Source organism: Nerophis lumbriciformis, linkage group LG22, assembly GCF_033978685.3.
Source record: "Nerophis lumbriciformis linkage group LG22, RoL_Nlum_v2.1, whole genome shotgun sequence".
NCBI lineage: Eukaryota > Metazoa > Chordata > Actinopteri > Syngnathiformes > Syngnathidae > Nerophis > Nerophis lumbriciformis.
Genome location: NC_084569.2, coordinates 12703215 through 12723409, shown reverse-complemented (window position 1 = coordinate 12723409; position 20195 = coordinate 12703215). Strand labels below are relative to the sequence as shown.

Below are 20195 nucleotides of genomic sequence, written 5' to 3'. Positions count from 1 at the left end.
AGATGGAAGGGGGAGAGAGATTTAAGTAGCCCTTTGAGGGGACGCACTGGTGACAGCAAGGTAGGTGTTGGTCTGGATCTCCCCGGCGAGATTGCGAGCGAAGCACTGGAACATTCCCGTGTCATCGGGCAGAAGGCCATTGATTTGCAGGCTGCCTCCCACTAGAACTTTGTACCTGGGGATCTTCACCGGGCTGATGGGCACAGCATCCTTGTACCACACAATGTCTGGCTGAGGTGTGCCTGCATACACACACACACACACACACACACACACACACACACACACACACACGCACACACACACACACATGCACACAAAAGTCACTTTCAATCCTTTTTTTCCCTCCTTTCTCTCACACAGCAGGCGAGAAAAAAAAAAAAGAGCACTGACCTCGAGCCTGACAAGGGATGTCCACCACCTTCTCCATCTCAGCTGTGATGTGACTCGGTGGCTCTTTTACAAACAGAGGATATTCTGGTAGAGGGCGGAAGAAAGCAAGCGGTGAGATAGCAACACCTTTAAAAGACTGAATGGCAATTATAATACTACCTGTAGAAAAAAAATGAATAGTATCATATTGCACAACCCAAAACCAGTGAAGTTGGCATGTTGTGTAAATGGTAAATAAAAACAGAATACAATAATTTGCAAATCCTTTTCAGCTTATATTCAATTGAATGGACTGCAAAGACAAGATATTTAATGTTCAAACTGAGAAACTTATATTTTTTTTGCAAAAAATCATTAATTTAGAATTTAATGGCAGCAACCTTGCTGAAATAAGCAGGGGCGTCCATAATAACGTTGCTTGATTGGCAACATATGTTGCTCCAAAACCTGTATGTACCTTTCAGCATTAATGGTGCCTTTACAGATGTGTAAATTACCCATGCCTTGGGCACTAATACACCCCCATACCATCACAGATGCTGGCTTTTGAACTTTGCGCCTATAGCAATCTGGATGGTTCTTTTCCTCTTTGTTCGAGTTTCCAAAAACAATTTGAAATGTGGACTCGTCAGACCACAGAACACTTTTCCACTTTGCATCAGTCCATCTTAGATGAGCTCGGGCCCAGCGAAGCCGGCGGCGTTTCTGGGTGTTGTTGATAAATGGCTTTCGCTTTGCATTGTAGAGTTTTACTTGCACTTACAGAGATGTAACACATTTTATGTCAGAATATTTTGACAACATTTTTTTGCACAACAACCAAAAAGATTGCATTATAACAAGATTAAAGCTAAATCTATTCTTAAAACAATTATATTGTTTTAATGAAAAAAAGTTGCAATATTGTGAGGGGAAAAGTTATCATTTTATGAGAGAACATTTAACTGAGAAACTATTTTTTTCATAACTTAGATATTGGGTTTCACTATGTAAAGTGCTATGAGTCACTTGAGAAAAAGCGCTATATAAATATAATTTACTTCACGTCGCTTCAATTTTACAAGAGTAAAATATATTATGAAAATAGTCATACCGTTTGTTTTTTTTTACAAGAATTATGTAAGAATATTATGAAAAAAAGTTTTTTAATTTTACAAGATTAAATTTAATTATATTATAATAAAAATATATAGGTATTTTATACATATATACTGTATAAATAATACATATATCCATCTATCCATATATATATATATATATATATATATATATATATATATATATACATATATATATATATATATATGTGTGTGTGTGTATAAAATATATATTTATTTTATAAATACATGTATATACTGTATAATGGCCCTGCGTAGAAAATGGATGGATAGATGTATATATGTATTATTTATACAGTATATATGTATAAAATACCTATATATTTTTATTATAATATAATTAAATGTAATCTTGTAAAATTAAAAAACATTTTTTCATAATATTCTTACATAATTCTTGTAAAAATTATATATATATATATATATATATATATATATATATATGCCATTATACAGTATATACATGTATTTATAAAATAAATATATATTTTATACACACACATATATATATACATATATATACATATATATATATATATATATATATATACACACACACACACACACACACACACACACACACACACACACACATATATATATATATATATATATATATATATGTATATATATATGTGTATATATATGTGTGTGTATAAAATATATATTTATTTTATAAATACATGTATATGCTGTATAATGGCATATATATATATATATATATATATATATATATATATATATATATATATATATATATATATATATATATATATATATATATGTGTGTATAAAATATATATTTATTTTATAAATACATGTATATACTGTATAATGGCATATATATATATATATATATATATATACACATATGTATATTATAAACATATTATTATTATTTTATTTATTTCTTTTTTCGAAAAAAGCTGCAATTTAAAAAAGTGTCATTTTACAAGAATTATGTCGGAATATTTTGAGAAAAAAGTTTTAATTTTAAAAGAAAAAAAAAAATTCTTAAAGTGGTAATATGAAAATAAAAAGTCACACAACCACAATGAATTTTTTTTTTTTTTTTAAAGAATGTTATCAATAAAATAAAGAAACCTTTATGAGATAAACAACTAATTATATTACAACCAATCAGGTGAAACATTCCAAATAGTATTGTGCAAAGTTTGCTAGAGAGTCAAGTAAATGTATGAAATAATGTCAACATAGTCGTCTTATATTCACCTAGCACTTGCAGGAAAGCACCGGCGGTGACCGATGGCACGCTGCTGCTGCGAAGCGACGCCTCACACTGGTAGTAACCGCTGTCGCTGACCTTTGGCTGACTGATGACCAATCTACGGCCGAAATCTCTGATCCCCGTGTTGACCACGGCGCCATCTTTCCTCCAAGTGATGCTCATCTTCACGAGCGGCCTGCCAGAAAAAGTCAGGAAAAAGTTACATTTTAAACTTTTTTTTTTTTTTTTTTTTTTTCAGATTCCCATTCAGTTTCAAGGTTAGGGAGCATTGAGAGAGCCAAGTGATACATCTGTCATCCTGATTACGTCTTTGAATGCAGGGTAGTAGTCAGCATTCAGGACGTATGAGGCAGGACAGGAAGTCTTGAATCAAAGGAGGACAAAAAAAGCAACACTAGAGATGGACAAATTTATTTTTTATTGTTAAATTACAAAACCAGTGAAGTAGGCACGTTGTGTACCGGTAAATGGTAAATAAAAACAGAATACAAAAATTTGCAAATCCTTTTCAACTTATATTCAATTGAATAGACTGCAAAAACAAGATATTTAATGGTCAAACCGAGAAACAATTTTTTTTTTTTGCACATAATCATTAACTTAGAATTTAATGGCAGCAACACATTGCAAAAAAGTTGGCACAGGGGCATTTTTACCACTGTGTTACATGGCCTTTCCTTTTAACAACACTCAGTAAACGTTTGGGAACTGACAAGACACATTTTTGAAGCTTCTCAGGTGGAATTATTTCCCATTCTTGCTTGATGTACAGCTTAAATTGTTCAACAGTCCGGGGGTCTCCGCTGTGGTATTTTAGGCTTCATAATGCGCCACACATTTTCAATGGGAGACAGGTCTGGACTACAGGCAGGCCAGTCTAGTACCCGCACTCATTTACTATGAAGCCACGCTGTTGTAACACGTGGCTTGGCATTGTCTTGCTGAAATAAGCAGGGGCGTCCATGATAACGTTGCTTGGATGGCAACATATGTTGCTCCAAAACCTGTATGTACCTTTCAGCATTAATGGTGCCTTCACAGATGTGTAAGTTACCCATGCCTTGGGCACTAATACACCCCCATACTATCACAGATGCTGGCTTTTCAACTTTGCACCTATAACAGTCCGGATGGTTCTTTTCCTCTTTGGTCCAGAGGACACAACATCAACAGTTTCCAAAAACAATTTGAAATGTGGACTCGTCGGACCACAGAACACTTTTTTCATTTTGCATCAGTCCATCTTAGAGGAGCTCGGGCCCAGTGAAGCCGGCGGCATTTCTGGGTGTTGTTGATAAATGGCTTTTGCTTTGCATAGTAGAGTTTTAACTTGCACTTACAGATGTAGCGACCAACTGTAGTTACTGACAGTGGCTTTCTGAAGTGTTCCTGAGCCCATGTGGTGATATCCTTTACACACTGATGTCGGTTTTTGATGCCTGAGGGGTCGAAGGTCCGTAATATCATCGCTTACGTGCAGTGATTTCTCCAGATTCTCTGAACCTTTTGATGATATTACGGACCGTAGATGGTGAAATCCCTAAATTCCTTGCAATAGCTAGTCGAGAAATATTGTTCTTAAACTGTTGGACAATTTGCTCACGCATTTGTTCACAAAGTGGTGAACCCTCGCCCCGTCCTTGTTTGCGAATGACTGCGGAATCATGGCACCCACCTGTTCCCAATCAGCCTGTTCACCTGTGGGATGTTCCAAATAAGCGTTTGATGGGCATTCCTCAACTTTCTCAGTCTTTTTTGCCACTTGTGCCAGCTTTTTTGAAACATGTTGCAGGCATCAAGTTCCAAATGAGCTAATATTTGCAAAAAATAGCAACGTTTTTCAGTTTGAACGTTAAGTATCTTGTCTTTGCAGTCTATTCAATTGAATATAGGTTGAAAAGGATTTGCAAATTATTGTATTCTGTTTTTATTTACCATTTACACAATATGCCAACTTCACTGGTTTTGGGGTTTCTACTTGAATTACTATATTTTTTAGGTTTTAAGGTCTGGTGTTGAACTTTATTTATAGGCCTGCGGCATATTCTAGAAATACAATTAAAAACAAAAAGAGGACGATTTGGACCACACTAAAAAGAACACCGAAAATGTACCCGCTGAGCATATTTTGACCTATATTGGGTGTTGTGAAAAAAATAAAAAAATAAAGTCTTTGCAGCTACCTGGCGTTGGCGATGCACTCCAAGATGGCCTCGTTCCTCCCCATAGTCACGCTGGTGTTCTTCGGGGGGATGATTATGAAGGGGGCGATGGGGTCTGCAGGTCCTCCCACATCTACCACACACACACACACACACACACACACACACACAGGTAAAAATCTATAGAGCATATTCATGCGTCAGCCGTGCACCAGTGAGCATGACTACAAACATGCAGCCTGACATTTAGTCGCTATTCCCAGCAGCTATTAACAACCCCTGTCTTTGCTTTGGAGTCTTTTTTTTTTTCTCTCCTCCTACTCCTCCTCGTCCTCGTTGTCGTGCTCGCAGCATTTCCTGAGCGCAGTGTTAGGCCAGGTGTTAAAAGCCATTATGTAGCATAATTGAGACAAACACAGGAGGCGATTAAATGCAGCACCATCACTCAGCGCATTCAGCGAGCCTCCGACCGACCATCGATTCACTGCCCTCAATCAGTGATCTCTCTTCCAATCTCATCTCATTTTCCAGAACCTCCCCAGAGTGCCAGCCAGCACGGCCCTCAACGCGCCGCCTCTGAGGGACCGCGGGCATGTGCACGTGTGTCAAGTTTGGCGCGCCGGGGCACATTTTAGGTTAAAAGGTAGCATAAGCTTTTACATTTTTTTTTTTTTTTTAACATTCTTATTGTTATTTCTCCTTACTTTTTTTGGATATAGAGAAGGGGTGTCTAAAGTGCTGCCTGGGGGACATTTGTGGTCGGCAGCTAATTTTTTAACGGCCCGCGGCACATTCTAAAAATACTATAATATAATACTAATATAATAATAATAATAATATAATTATAATAACTAATATAATATATATATAATACTAAACAAAAAACAACAACTAATAAAAGTGAAATAAACAAGAATGCAGGTGAAATGTAGTGAAAAAAAGTTGCTCGGTTGGTCGAGCGGCCGTGCCAGCAACTTGAGGGTTCCAGGTTCGATCCCCGCTTCCGCCATCCTAGTTACTGCCGTTGTGTTCTTGGGCAAGACACTTTACCCACCTGCTCCCAGTGCCACCCACACTGGTTTAAATGTAACTTAGATATTGGGTTTAACTATGTAAAAGCGCTTTGAGTCACTAGAGAAAAGCGCTATATAACTATAGTTCACATTCTAGTAACATTTAACTTTAACAAAGATACCTTGCAGGCTGTTTCTTTCTTTGAAGCTGTCATCGTTTAAAAAAAAAAAAGAATCGAAATCAGGGTTGTTATGAACTATTGACCTATTCAAGGCTCCAATTGCTTCACATTGAAAAATTCCACTTAAAATTTTTTGAGGGATAAACATTACATTTTTAATGTGTTTGCCATATAAAAAAATATATATATTTCAAAAAAGGCATGAAACAAACAAAAAAAAACATGAAAACATGATAAGAAAATGTAATTGACGGATAGTTCTGAAGTTGATCCAGAGACTTAAGCATTGAAAGTAAAATCAGTTTTTACTTTGAAAATCAGCTTTTACCTTGAAAATCAGCTTTTACCTTGAAAATCAGTTTTTACCTTGAAAATCAGCTTTTACCTTGAAAATCAGCTTTTACCCTGAAAATCAGTTTTTACCTCGAAAATCAGTTTTTACCTTGAAAATCAGTTTTTACCGTGAAAATCTACTTTTACCTTAAAAATCAGCCTTTACCTTGAAAATCAGCTTTTACCTTGAAAATCAGTTTTTACCTTGAAAATCAGTTTTTACCTCGAAAATCAGTTTTTTCCGTGAAAATCAGCTTTTAACTTGAAAATCAGTTTTTGCTTTGAGAATCAGCTTTTACCTTGAAAATTTAGTTTTTACCTTGAAAATCAGCTTTTACCTTGAAAATCAGCTTTTACCTTAAAAATCAGCTTTTACCTTGAAAATCAGCTTTTACCTTGAAAATCAGCTTTTACCTTGAAAATCAGTTTTTACCTTGAAAATCAGCTTTTACCTTGAAAATCAGCTTTTACCCTGAAAATCAGTTGTTACCTCGAAAATCAGTTTTTTTCTTGAAAATCAGTTTTTACCGTGAAAATCTACTTTTACCTTAAAAATCAGCCTTTACCTTGAAAATCAGCTTTTACATTGAAAATCAGTTTTTACCTTGAAAATCAGTTTTTACCTCGAAAATCAGTTTTTACCATGAAAATCAGCTTTTAACTTGAAAATCAGTTTTTGCCTTGAAAATCAGCTTTTACCTTGAAAATCAGCTTTTACCTTGAATATCAGCTTTTACCTTGAAAATCAGCTTTTACCTTGAAAATCAGCTTTTACCTTGAAAATCAGCTTTTAACTTGAAAATCAGTTTTTACCTTGAAAATCAGCTTTTACCTAAAATCAGTTTTTGCCTTGAAAATCAGTTTTTGCCTTGAAAATCAGTTTTTACTTTGAAAATCAGCTTTTACCTTGAAAATCAGTTTTTGCCTTGAAAATCAGTTTTTACCTTGAAAATCAGCTTTTACCTTAAATCAGTTTTTGCCTTGAAAATCAGTTTTTAGCTTAAAAATCAGTTTTTACCTTTAAAATCAGTTTTTGCCTTGAAAATCAGTTTTTACCTTGAAAATCAGCTTTTACCTTGAAAATCAACTTCTGCCTTGAAAATCAGCTTTTGCCTTTAAAATCAGTCTTTACCTTGAAAATCAGCTTTTACCTTGAAAATCAGCTTTTACCTTGAAAATCAACTTCTGCCTTGAAAATCAGCTTTTACCTTGAAAATCAGTCTTTACCTTGAAAATCAGCTTTTACCTTGAAAATCAGCTTTTACTTTGAAAATCAACTTCTGCCTTGAAAATCAGCTTTTACCTTTAAAATCAGTCTTTACCTTGAAAATCAGCTTTTACCTTTAAAATCAGTCTTTACCTTGAAAATCAGTCTTTACCTTGAAAATCAGCTTTTACCTTGAAAATCAGCTTTTACCTTGAAAATCAGCTTTTCAAGAAAAAAACAAAACAAAACAAATAAGAAAAATATGACTTTTATTTTTAACCCTTTTACAAGTGTGGCAATTTTGGAACCCCAAGAATTTTAGTAGGATTTTTTTGTTTTTAAACCTATCATTGCTCAAAAAAAAAATAATAATTAGAATCAATGTTGTTATGAATTACTCCACTATTTAGGGGTTCAATTTAGTATTCCACTCGGAAGATTATGGTGTAAAAATATTGCCTATTTTGTGTTTTTGACATAAAAAAACAGGATTTTGACCAAAAGGGATAAAACATTGAGAAAAAAAAAAAAGACTATATCGAAGAATGGACTCGTAGTTGATCTGGAGATTTAAGTGTTGAATAAAAAATTTTGAAAAAGTAACATATGACTTATTTTTAACATTTTTATGACTGAGACCCTTCCGGTTCCCCGGGACCAAACCTAAGGGGAGCCCAAAAGGTTAAAAAAAAAAAAGTATATACAGGAAGTCCCTGGTTTACGACATTTCGACTCACGGCAACTCGCCATTACGAACAGACTCCGGGGCAGGGTGGATGAACGAGGAAGGAGGAGAGACACTGACTAGTTTAACACCATATTGGATTAAAAAGTTGAAAAACGTTTTGCGCACCATTTGTCCAGGTGGCGAATCAAAGAAGAGGAAGGCTAACCCGATGGAGGTGAAATTAGAGATAATAAAGCGCTCTGAAAAGGGTGAGATGCCATTGATCATTGGGAAAGCATTATCTTTAAGCCGTTCGACCGTAGGCACTATTATTGTGAAGGACAAAGCACGCATTCTCGAACATGTGAAAAGTTCGGCACCATGAAGGCCACAGTGATTACTAAACAACCAAGTGGCCTCATTATCGAGATGGAAAGATTATTAGTACTTTGGCTGGAAGACCAAAATCAGCGTTGTGAGTCAGTCAGTTTGATGCTGACTCAATAAAAGGCCAAAAGTCTTTTTGAAAAGTTTAAGGCTGAAAAGGGTCCCGAATACGAAAGTGAAGAGTTTCCTGCCAGTCGTGGCTGGTTTCACCGTTTTAGGTCTCGTGCGGATTTACATAATATCAAAGTGCAAGGGGAAGCAGCAAGTGTGGATCATGCTGCAGCGAGTGACTTCCCTGATTCGTTGGCTGAAATAATTAGTGAGGGGGATTACAGTGCCGAACAAGTATTCAACATGGATGAAACAGGCTTATTTTGGAAGCGGGTGCCGGATCGTACGTACATCGGCAAGGACGATAAATCGGCGCCAGGATGTAAAGTGGCTAAGGAGAGACTGGCGCTTTTGCTTGGAGGGAATGCTGCAAGAGACTGTAAACTTAAGCCTTTGCTTGTTTACCAAGCTGAGAACCCAAGGGCTTTCAAGGGTATTTTGGAAGGGCTCACTTCCAGTCATCTGGAAGTCCAACAAGAAGGCTTGGGTAACATTGACCGTCCTTGATTGGTTTACCAATCATTTTGTACCCGAGGTTGAGAGATACTGAACAAGAAGGCTTGGGTAACATTGACCGTCCTTGATTGGTTTACCAATCATTTTGTACCCGAGGTTGAGAGATACTGCGGTGCCAGGATGTAAAGTGGCTAAGGAGAGACTGGCACTTTTGCTTGGAGGGAATGCTGCAAGAGACTGTAAACTTAAGCCTTTGCTTGTTTACCAAGCTGAGAACCCAAGGGCTTTCAAGGGTATTTTGGAAGGGCTCACTTCCTGTCATCTGGAAGTCCAACAAGAAGGCTTGGGTAACATTGACCGTCCTTGATTGGCTTACCAATCATTTTGTACCCGAGGTTGAGAGATACAGCTCCTTTCAAGATGTTGTTAGTTCTTGACAATGCACCTGGCCATCCTGCATTTTTAGATGACTTTAATCCATTTTTTTCACCAAATACCACATCCCTTCTTCAGCCAATGGACCAAGGTGTGATTGCTTCTTTCAAAGCCTACTATTTACGTAGGACGTTCTCGAAGGCAGTCAAAGCAACTGAAGGACCAGATGGCAAGACCTTAAAGGAATGGTGGCGGTCGTACAACATCTATGACGCTGTCAAGAACATTGCTGAAGCATGGGATGAGGTTAAGAATTCCAATATGAATGGGCTGTGGAAAAAGCTATGCCCTCAATTTGTGAATGATTTTCACGGTTTTGAGGATACAGTTGCTGAGAAATTGGTGGCTCTTGGTAACCAGCTGCAACTCGAATTGGAGATGGATGATGTGACCCAGCTGCTCGAATCTCACGGTGAGGAGCTGAGCACTGAGGACCTCATTGAACTGGAGAAGCAGATGATAGAAGAAGTGGAACCAGAAGAAGAGCCAAAACCCAAGAGATTTACAGCCAAGGCGTTGGCAGAAGCTCTTCGGATAAACCAAGAAGCAATGTCAATGATAGAAGGCCAAGATCTCAACTCAGCAAGGTACACTAAGGTCTACAGATCTGTGACAGATTCTCTGAGGTGTTACAAAGAGATTTATGGAGAGAAAAATCACTCTTCCCCTGATCGTTTTATCAAGAAGGTTGAAAGGACTCAATCTCAAGACTCTGTGCATTGTACCTCTACAGCATCACAAGACCCTGTGCCTCCAATCGACCCAGACTCTCCAACTTCCTTTGCTTCGGGCTCTTCCGAGTAAGCCCGTCTCCGGTTACCAGTTAGTGCAAACCACAACAAAGGTAAGTGCTGACACTGAAATGTTGATTATATTATATTTATGTATACTGTTTTTACATGCGTTGTTGGTTATAATCAGATTTACGTACATACCAGCATATAATAGTCTTATGTTCCGACTTACATACAAAACCGACTCACAAACGGACATAAGAAGGGAACTCGTTCGTAACCCGAGGACTTCCTTTTTTCTTTCAGTGTGCAGCCCTCAGTGGAAAAGGTTTGGACACCCCTGATTTAGAGGATCTTTGACTGCACACCAATCTTGTCACATAGAGGATATTTGCAGAATGTCCTTAAAAAAACAGCAGAGTTCTCCCAATTTATTGATGATCTTTGAGTACTAAATTTTGATACGGTCACCGTGTATTTTTTATTTCTATTTTCCAAATGACAGACCCATTGTGGTCCCTTTTTTAAACAAGCTTTTTGCTGTTCTTATAATTCATATCAGTCTTGTGTAGGTCTACAATCCAGTTCATATGTTCTTTGGTCTTGCCCATAGTGGTGGAGAGGTTTGAACGGAAGAGACTGCTTCTGTTGTCGAGAATCCACATAAGACATTGATATTAGGATTACTTTTCTTGTATTTTATGGATCCAAATCCTGACTGTGGGCATCAGATTGCTTGCTGGTGGGCAGGTTATCAAATACATATTCCTCAAATTATTCTGCGAATAGCAGTTTCTTTAGCAACAAGTTTCTTGATGATGCTGTTATAGTCAATTCCAGTCTTGTATAGATCTAAAATCATGTTCAAATTCGGTGTTCTTTGGTCTTGCCCATGGCTGTGGAGAAAAGAATGCGAGACACTGTTTCTGTTATCCACATTAGGAACTGATATTAGTAAAACAGGATTCGTTTTCTTCAATGTCATGGGCCTATATTGTGAAGGTCTACAATCGTATTTATGTGTTCTTTGGCCTTGCCCGTAGTGGTGAAGAATTTTGAACGGAAGAAACCGTTTCTGATGTTGAATATCCACAGAAAGTGTTTAGATTAGGACTCTGTTCCTAATGAACAAGGTTCATTTTCTTGCATTCATTGGGCCCATAACCTGTCTGTCAGATGATTTGCTGGTTGGCAGGGAAGGTGGTCTCTTTCCTTAAGGGACATGAGTAATTGGTGTGCTTCATGGGGACACAACTGGCCAAAAGGGGTCAGAATGCATGTTGGTGGCAAAGGATCAAATACTTATATCCTGAATAATTGCACCATTAATGGATTTTCTCTCTCTCACTAAGCTTGGTGATGGTCTCTGAGTCCCATTACAGTTATGTGGAGGTCTGCAATCTTGATCTTGTTCTTTGGTATTGTTCATTGTGGTGGAGAGGTTTGAATTGAAGACACTGTGTGACAGGTGTCTTTTATAAACACAATGAGTTGATATTATGAGTACTTCTCTTCAGGAACAGAACACATTTCTGTGCTTCAGAGTCCTTCACTTATCAAACACCTATTACCTGAATAATTGCACAATTGATGGTTTCTCTCTCTCCCCAAGATTCTTAATAATGGGCAGTGAGTTCATTCGAGTCTTGTGTAGGTCTACAACCTTGCTCCTGTGTTCTTAGGTCTTCCCCAAAGTGGTGTAGAGGTTTGAATGGAAAAGTTTTTGTGGCATGTGTCTTTAATCCAAACATGGAGTGTACTTTCCTTAAGGGACACGAGTAATTGGTGTGCTTCATTGGAACACAACTGGCCAAAGGGGTCAGAATGCTTGTTGGTGGTAGGGGATTAAATAATTTGCACCATTGCACCATTAATGAATTTTCGCTCTCAATAAGCTTCTTGGTGATGGCCTTTGAGTCTATACCAGTCTTGTACAGGTCTATAATTGTGTTCCTGTGTTATTTGGTCTTGGTTTTCTTGGTCTGTGGGCGTTAGAATTTGTTCCATTTTGTCCACCACACACATCCAGGGACGCGCCGCGCACATCTCCGCCCTGCAGCAGCCGCCAGCTGCAATCATTCACCGGCAATCAGCGCACCTGCCTGTAATGATCGAGCTGCCTTCTTAAGCCTGCACAAGCTGCCATGCCGCGCCGGAATATAACCTTCTGTTGGCGTACCTTCCCTGTGTGCATCCCCGAGTCAAGCTGTGTGTCTTGTGCTCCTGGATCTTCCCTGCCTCCCTCGTGCTTCCTGGTTCTCAACTCCTCGCTTGCCCCCCGGACCTCGACGACTCGTTTTTGCCTCTCGACCCCGCTCCCGGCCCTGGACAACCCTGCCTGCCTTGCCCTCGTCGAACAGCACCGCTCCTCTCAACATGCACCTCCAACATTTACGGTAAAAGGCTCCAGTTAAATACTACACATAGTCTTACACCATACACACTCTTGGATTTTGTCACACACCATTCTATAGTTTATTAGTATTGTTTATTATTATGTATATATTAACTACCGTATTTTTCGGACAATAAGTCACAGTTTTTTTCATAGTTTGGCCAGGCTCCAGTGCGACTTATATATGTTTTTTCCTTTTTATTATGCATTTTTGGCAGGTGCGACTTATACTCCGACAAATACGGTATATATATAATAAATCATTGAACATTAATGCCCTATGGTGTCTGTTGCCGTCATCTCCCTCTGCAAACCACAACAGTCCAGCCCACTTGGGAGTAGATTTTTCTCCATGTGGCCCCCCATCTAAAATGAGTTTGACACCCCTGCATCATAGTCTTGCGCAGGTCTACAATCTTGTTCCTGTTTTCTTTTGTTTAGCATAAAACAGTGCATATGACTTAATGTATCGTGTCACGTCGGCATTTATAATGTGTTTAGTTGAACGCGTGCCACATTAACGAAACGCGGCCTTAATGTCCTTGTTACGCTCCAGTTAAATACTACACATAGTCTTACACCATACACACTCTTGGATTTTGTCACACACCATTCTATAGTTTATTAGTATTGTTTATTATTATATGTATATTAACTATATACATAATGAATCATTGAACATTAAACCCCCTGGTGTCTGTTGCCGTCATCTCCCTCTGCAAACCACAACAGTCCAGCCCACTTGGGAGTAGATTTTTCTCCATGTGGGCCCCGATCTAAAATGAGTTTGCATTATAGTCTTGAGCAGGTCCACAATATTGTTCCTGTGTTGATGGGTTTTTTTTTTCATAAAACAGTGCATATGACTTAAAGGGGAACATTATCACCAGACCTATGTAAGCGTCAATATATACCTTGATGTTGCAGAAAAAAGACCATATATTTTTTTAACCGATTTCCGAACTCTAAATGGGTGAATTTTGGCGAATTAAATGCCTTTCTATTATTCGCTCTCGGAGCGATGACGTCACAACGTGACGTCACATCGGGAAGCAATCCGCCATTTTCTCAAACACATTACAAACACAGAGTCAAATCAGCTCTGTTATTTTCCGTTTTTTCGACTGTTTTCCGTACCTTGGAGACATCATGCCTCGTCGGTGTGTTGTCGGAGGGTGTAACAACACGAACAGGGACGGATTCAAGTTGCACCAGTGGCTCAAAGATGCGAAAGTGGCAAGAAATTGGACGTTTGTTCCGCACACTTTACCGACGAAATCTATGCTACGACAGAGATGGCAAGAATGTGTGGATATCCTGCGACACTCAAAGCAGATGCATTTCCAACGATAAAGTCAAAGAAATTTGCCGCCAGACCCCCATTGAATCTGCCGGAGTGTGTGAGCAATTTAGGGACAAAGGACCTCGGTAGCACGGCAAGCAATGGCGGCAGTTTGTTCCCGCAGACGAGCGAGCTAAACCCCCTGGATGTCTTGGCTCACACCGTCCCTTATGCCACCGAAGATGATCAAGAGAAGAATATCGACTCTAGCTTCCCTGGCCTGCTGACATCAACTCCAAAACTGGACAGATCAGCTTTCAGGAAAAGAGAGCGGATGAGGATATGTCTACAGAATATATTAATTGATGAAAATTGGGCTGTCTGCACTCTCAAAGTGCATGTGTTGTTGCCAAATGTATTTCATATGCTGTAAACCTAGTTCATAGTTGTTAGTTTCCTTTAATGCCAAACAAACACATACCAATCGTTGGTTAGAAGGCGATCGCCAAATTCGTCCTCGCTTTCTCCCGTGTCGCTGGCTGTCGTGTCGTTTTCGTCGGTTTCGCTTGCATACGGTTCAAACCGATATGGCTCAATAGCTTCAGTTTCTTCTTCAATTTCATTTTCGCTACCTGCCTCCTGTTGCGTTTGGACCAGTTGTTCCTCCCAGGGAATTCAAGTTGCTGGCCACTCCCAAGCTCTTTTATGACACTTATAGCTGAGTAGAAGAACCACCAAAGACAGAATAGGTATTTTGTAATTTATTTCCAAAGCTTTGGAAATAGAATGAGACCAGTCCAGCATAGAACATTCAATCGCACAGCTAAGATGGTCTGATCTAAAATATGGAAACCTTCTCTTCTATAAAGTGTCTCTCGCCCCCCTTTAATGTATTGTGTCACGTGGGCATTTATAATGTGTTTAGTTGAAACGCGGTCTTAATGTGCTTGTTCTATTTTTAAACAAAGAAAACAATCTGAAGTTGTCTTTATTTTTAAGTTATCATGCTGTGATTTTTGGGAGTAGATTTTTCTCCATGTGGCCCCCCATCTAAAATGAGTTTGACACCCCTGCATCATAGTCTTGCGCAGGTCTACAATCTTGTTTTTTTTGCATAAAACAGTGCATTTGACTTAATGTATCGTGTCACGTCGGCATTTATAATGTGTTTAGTTGAACGCGTGCCACATTAGCGAAACGCGGTCTTAAAGTGTTTGTTGGCGACACAACAAAAGCGTTTCATTTTGACACGGCGGCCCGGCGTGCTGGCAGGCAGACGGTAATGAATGCGGCGCCGTTCATAAACTCTCAGCGTTGGGAAGAGCTCAAGTGTGTAATCTCCTAATTAAATGAGAGGGAGGCGGGGAAGGGTTAAGGGGGGAGACAGTAAAGAGTTGACCCGCGTTGTAAAGTCTTACTTATTCCTGTCACCATTTTGTTTACACCTGTTTGTGTCAAAAAGAGCAACTTAGCTCTAATGTTCTTCATACTCCCATAGATAAAAAAAAAACCAAAATGTTTGCACACAGCCTCATTTGTATGCTGCCTTTAGAAGAACGCCACTCCCTCCGACTGCATGTTTGCATTCCTGTCCTCCGCAGGATGCCTACAATGAACAAATGCTGCGGTACAAAAAAAAAAAAAAAAAAAAAAAAAAGGAAGAGATTTGTGTTGACTTTTGAATGTGTGATGTGCAAGGTCAGGTCTGGTGATGTGCACTGATGTTGGAGTTGCACACGTGGCTGCGTCACGCACGCTCCGCCATGACTTGCAAATGAATCGCAGGGCCATTGCTGGAAGTGCAAGTCAGCCACCACAACTTTGCATATGTGTGCACTCGCTAGACATAACAATAGGAACACTACAATGACATCCAGGGAGGATTCTGGACCAACAAAGGAGCGATGGACGGCTGAGTAGCAGTAGCAGTCTGCAGGTGTACCTAATGTTGTGGCCCAGCAGCGACTGCAGCACGGATTTCATATTTCATTCATTCACAACTCCTCCAACACGAACATTATTGTTTTTGCACTTTTGGCTTCTTATTAAATAACTTTTTCAAATAGATTCAATCTTGCACGTGGAAACTTTAAGTGTGGGCTTTGGTTGATATGGCACTCCCGTCAGGGGGTGCATTCTACGCCGGGGGTGCATTATCCGGCACAACACCTGTTATATCAGTACAACAGAGTCCAATAAGCACTCCTTAATAAACTCTCCGTCAGAAAACGCCTTATTTTTTCTGGCGATTTTGTGAGAAATGACGAAACTTGTCCTGACGGCTGCATTCTGGGGGTGTGAAATATGGCAAAAAGTCCTTGTTGGGTTTGCAGTTTTACCACCAACGCATCAGCCTCCCTTGCGCGCTCTTCATCAGACAGATTCCGGTATTTTTCCTCGTGCTTCGTCATGTAGTGGCGATTCAAATTATATTCTTATTACTATGGACTGGACTCTCACAATATTATGTCAGACCCATTCGACATCCATTGCATTCGGTCTCCCCTAGGGGGGGTGGGGGGTTACCCACATATGCGGTCCTCTCCAAGGTTTCTCATAGTCATTCACATCGACGTCCCACTGGGGTGAGTTTTTCCTTGCCCTTATGTGGGTTCTGTACCGAGGATGTTGTTGTGGCTTGTGCAGCCCTTTGAGACACTTGTGATTTAGGGCTATATAAATAAACATCGATTGATGATTGATTGATTCTTACTTTACAGACTAGAAATGCGTCTTTGTTGACAACCATAATATACAAAACCCAAAACCAGTGAAGTCGGTTGTGTAATTCGTAAATACTAACAGAATACAATAATTTGCAAATCCTTTTCAACTTATATTCAATTGAATGAACTGCAAAGACAAGATATGTATTTATTTTTTGCAAATAATCATTAACTTAGAATTTAATGGCCGCAACACATTGCAAACAATTTGGCACAGGGGCATTTTTACCACTGTGTTACATGGCCTTTCGTTTTAACAACACTCAGTAAACGTTTGACCAATTTTTGAAGCTTTTCAGGTGGAATTCTTCCCCATTCTTGCTTGATGTACAGCTTAAGTTGTTCAACAGTCCGGGGGTCTCCGTTGTGGTATTTTAGGCTTCATAATGCGCCACACATTTTCAACTTAAGACAGGTCTGGACTACAGGCAGGCCAGTCTAGTACCCGCACTCTTTTACTATGAAGCCATGCTGTAACACATGGCTTGGCATTGTCTTGCTGAAATAAGCAGGGGCGCCCATGATAACGTTGCTTGGATGGCAACATATGTTACTCCAAAACCTGTATGTACCTGTCAGCATTAAAGGTGCCTTCACAGATGTGTAAGTTACCAATGCATTGGGCACTAATACACCCCCATACCATCACACATGCTGGCTTTTGAACTTTGCGCCTATAACAATCTGTTCACAAAGTGGTGACCCTCGCCCCATCTTTGTTTGTGAATGACTGAGCATTTCATGGAACCTGCTTTTATACCCAATCATGGCACCCACCTGTTCCCAATTAGCCTGCTCACCTGTGGGATGTTCCAAATAAGTGTTTGATGAGCATTCCTCAACTTTCTCCGTCTTTTTTGCCACTTGTGCCAGCTTTTTTGAAACATGTTGCAGGCATCAAATTCCAAATGAGCTAATATTTGCAAAAAATTATAAAGTTTTCCAGTTCCAACGTTAAATATCTTGTCTTTCAATTGAATATAGGTTGAAAAAGATTTGCAAATCATTGTATTTTGTTTTTTATTTACGATTTACACAACGTGCCAACTTCACTGGTTTTGGGGTTTGTAGATGAAAGCACAATGAGAGCAGTGGTTGCGACTCAAAAATAGAACATAGACCACTGATAGGAAGTCAAAAATTACATTATAAATATTGCATGTTCATATAATGTTGAGTTTTTCTTTTATTATTAAATAAATAAATACATTCATAAATACATATATAAATAAATAAACATTAAAAAAACAAAAACTCACTGAAATGACATGTTTGATGAAGATACGTTGTTTGGGGGCTTTTTAAATAGATGTTTTTTTGCAATGTTAATTTTTATTTTATTTATAATTTTGATGTTAATAACTGATAACTTTCATTCTAATATGCATAGTATTATATTTTTTCCATTATTTATTTTATTTTAAATATATTTCAAGTGAAACATATATTTTATGTATATGTATGTTTTGAATGTATGCACATATCTACAGTGATAGCTATGTAAATATTTTTTGTTTATCTACCATACATAAAATGCATAATTTACTCTAATTGATCTAAGTTATTTTATGCAAAGCATTATAGGTGAAACAATTCCTTTTTTTGTGCAAATTGTTTAAAGTATAAATTAAATATGCAATTTATGTTGGGTGCAATATCAAATTTGATATAATAAATAGGCAGCATTTAAGGTACAATATCTTATGTATTTTGTGAGTTTGTGTAAAACATCCTGGCATTCATTACAAGGGAATGTATCTTTTGTGACATTTTGAATGTATTTTGCTTGAAATATCACATTTGTTTTGAGTGAAATCCATCCATCCATCCATCCATTTTCCTACCGCTTGTCCCTCTCCGGGTTGCAGGGGTGGCTGAGTGAATATGAATTTTATTTTCGTGGGAAATATCAAACTATTTTTTGATGAAAACATGTAATTTAGTGAGTGAAATATCCAGTTAATTTTGAGTAAAACATCCATTTTGATATCCAATTATTGTTGAGTGAAAAATATATTACATTTTTTGTGAAATTTCTAATTCATTTTGAGAGAAAAATCGAATTATTTTGAGTGAAAAAAATAATTTATATTGAGTGAAATATCTAACTTACCTCCAATGAAGAATCACATATATTTTGTGTGAAATAGCTAATTTCTTTAATGTGAAATATCTAATAAATTTTTAGTAAAGCACGTCATTTATTTTGAGTGACATATATAATATATTTTGAGTAAAATATGTACTATATATGAAGTGAAATATGTAAATTATTTTGCATGAAATATATAATATTTAAAAAAAATATCTAATTCATTTAGAATGAAATATGTAATTTATTTTGTGTGAAATATGTAATTTAGTTAGAGTAGTGAAATTTCTAAGTAATTTTGAGTGAAAAATCTAATTATTTTGAGTGAAAATGTATAATTTTTATAAATGTTATCATTTATATTGAGTGAAATATCTAACTTACCTCCAATGAAGAATCTAATGTATTTTGTGTGAAACATCTAATATACTTAATGTGAAATATCTAATTAATTTTGAGTGATGCATGTCATTTATTTTGAGTGAAATATATAATATATTTTGAGTAAATTATGTAAATTATTTTACGTGAAATATATAATATTTTAAAAGAAATATCTAATTAATTTTGAGTGAAATATGTAAAGTAGTTTGCGTGAACTATCTGATTAATTTTGAGTAAAATATAAATATATTTAGTGGTAAGTCACAGAGGTGGGACCAAGTCATTGTTTTGCAAGTCACAAGTAAGTCTCAAATCTTTGCCCTCAAGTCCGAGTCAAGTCCCGAGTCAAGACAGGCAAGCCCCGAGTCAAGTCCAAAGTCAAGACTGGAAAGTCTCAAGTCAAGTCCTAAGTCCTGCATTTTGAGTTTCGAGTCCTTTCAAGTCCTTTTAACCACAGACTAATATATTAACACAGATTGTGTATGCTTTTCAAACGCTGTATTTATTTATTAAAACAAGTGCATTTTAAATTGCAGGAAAGAAAATTGTGCTGACATTGCACTTTATAATAGCACTATATTAACCAGTCATTTTAAACATTAACTCATTCCTTTACAGAACAAACACATTGAAAAATAAAGTGCAAATGTACTTATTTGTACAAAAGTGTTAACATTGAAAAAACATGACATATATGTGAACATAACAAAAAAGTTGTACTTTTTATATGTCAGGGCCCTATGCTGCATTGCATCTGCAAAAGACCAAATTTGCCAAGAGTCTGTCAGTCATTTGTGCACGATATGATGCCACCATGGCTGAAAACTCGCTCCACTGGAGCACTGGAGGCAGGCACTGCCAAGACTCTC

The 20195-nt window shown here is 37.7% G+C and overlaps 1 protein-coding gene across 2 annotated transcripts in view; it reads right to left on the bottom strand.

The window, feature by feature from the left end:
• sdk2a (sidekick cell adhesion molecule 2a) overlaps positions 1-20195 on the bottom strand; it is a 428423-nt gene that overhangs the window by 113045 nt on the left and 295183 nt on the right. For both annotated transcript variants that reach the window (XM_061974231.1, XM_061974232.1), the window contains exons 7-10: positions 4944-5055; positions 2745-2935; positions 394-477; positions 48-242 (exon numbers count right to left, since the gene is read on the bottom strand). In XM_061974231.1, coding sequence (XP_061830215.1) covers positions 48-242; positions 394-477; positions 2745-2935; positions 4944-5055 — 582 coding nt within the window. The remainder of the gene's footprint in view (positions 1-47; positions 243-393; positions 478-2744; positions 2936-4943; positions 5056-20195) is intronic.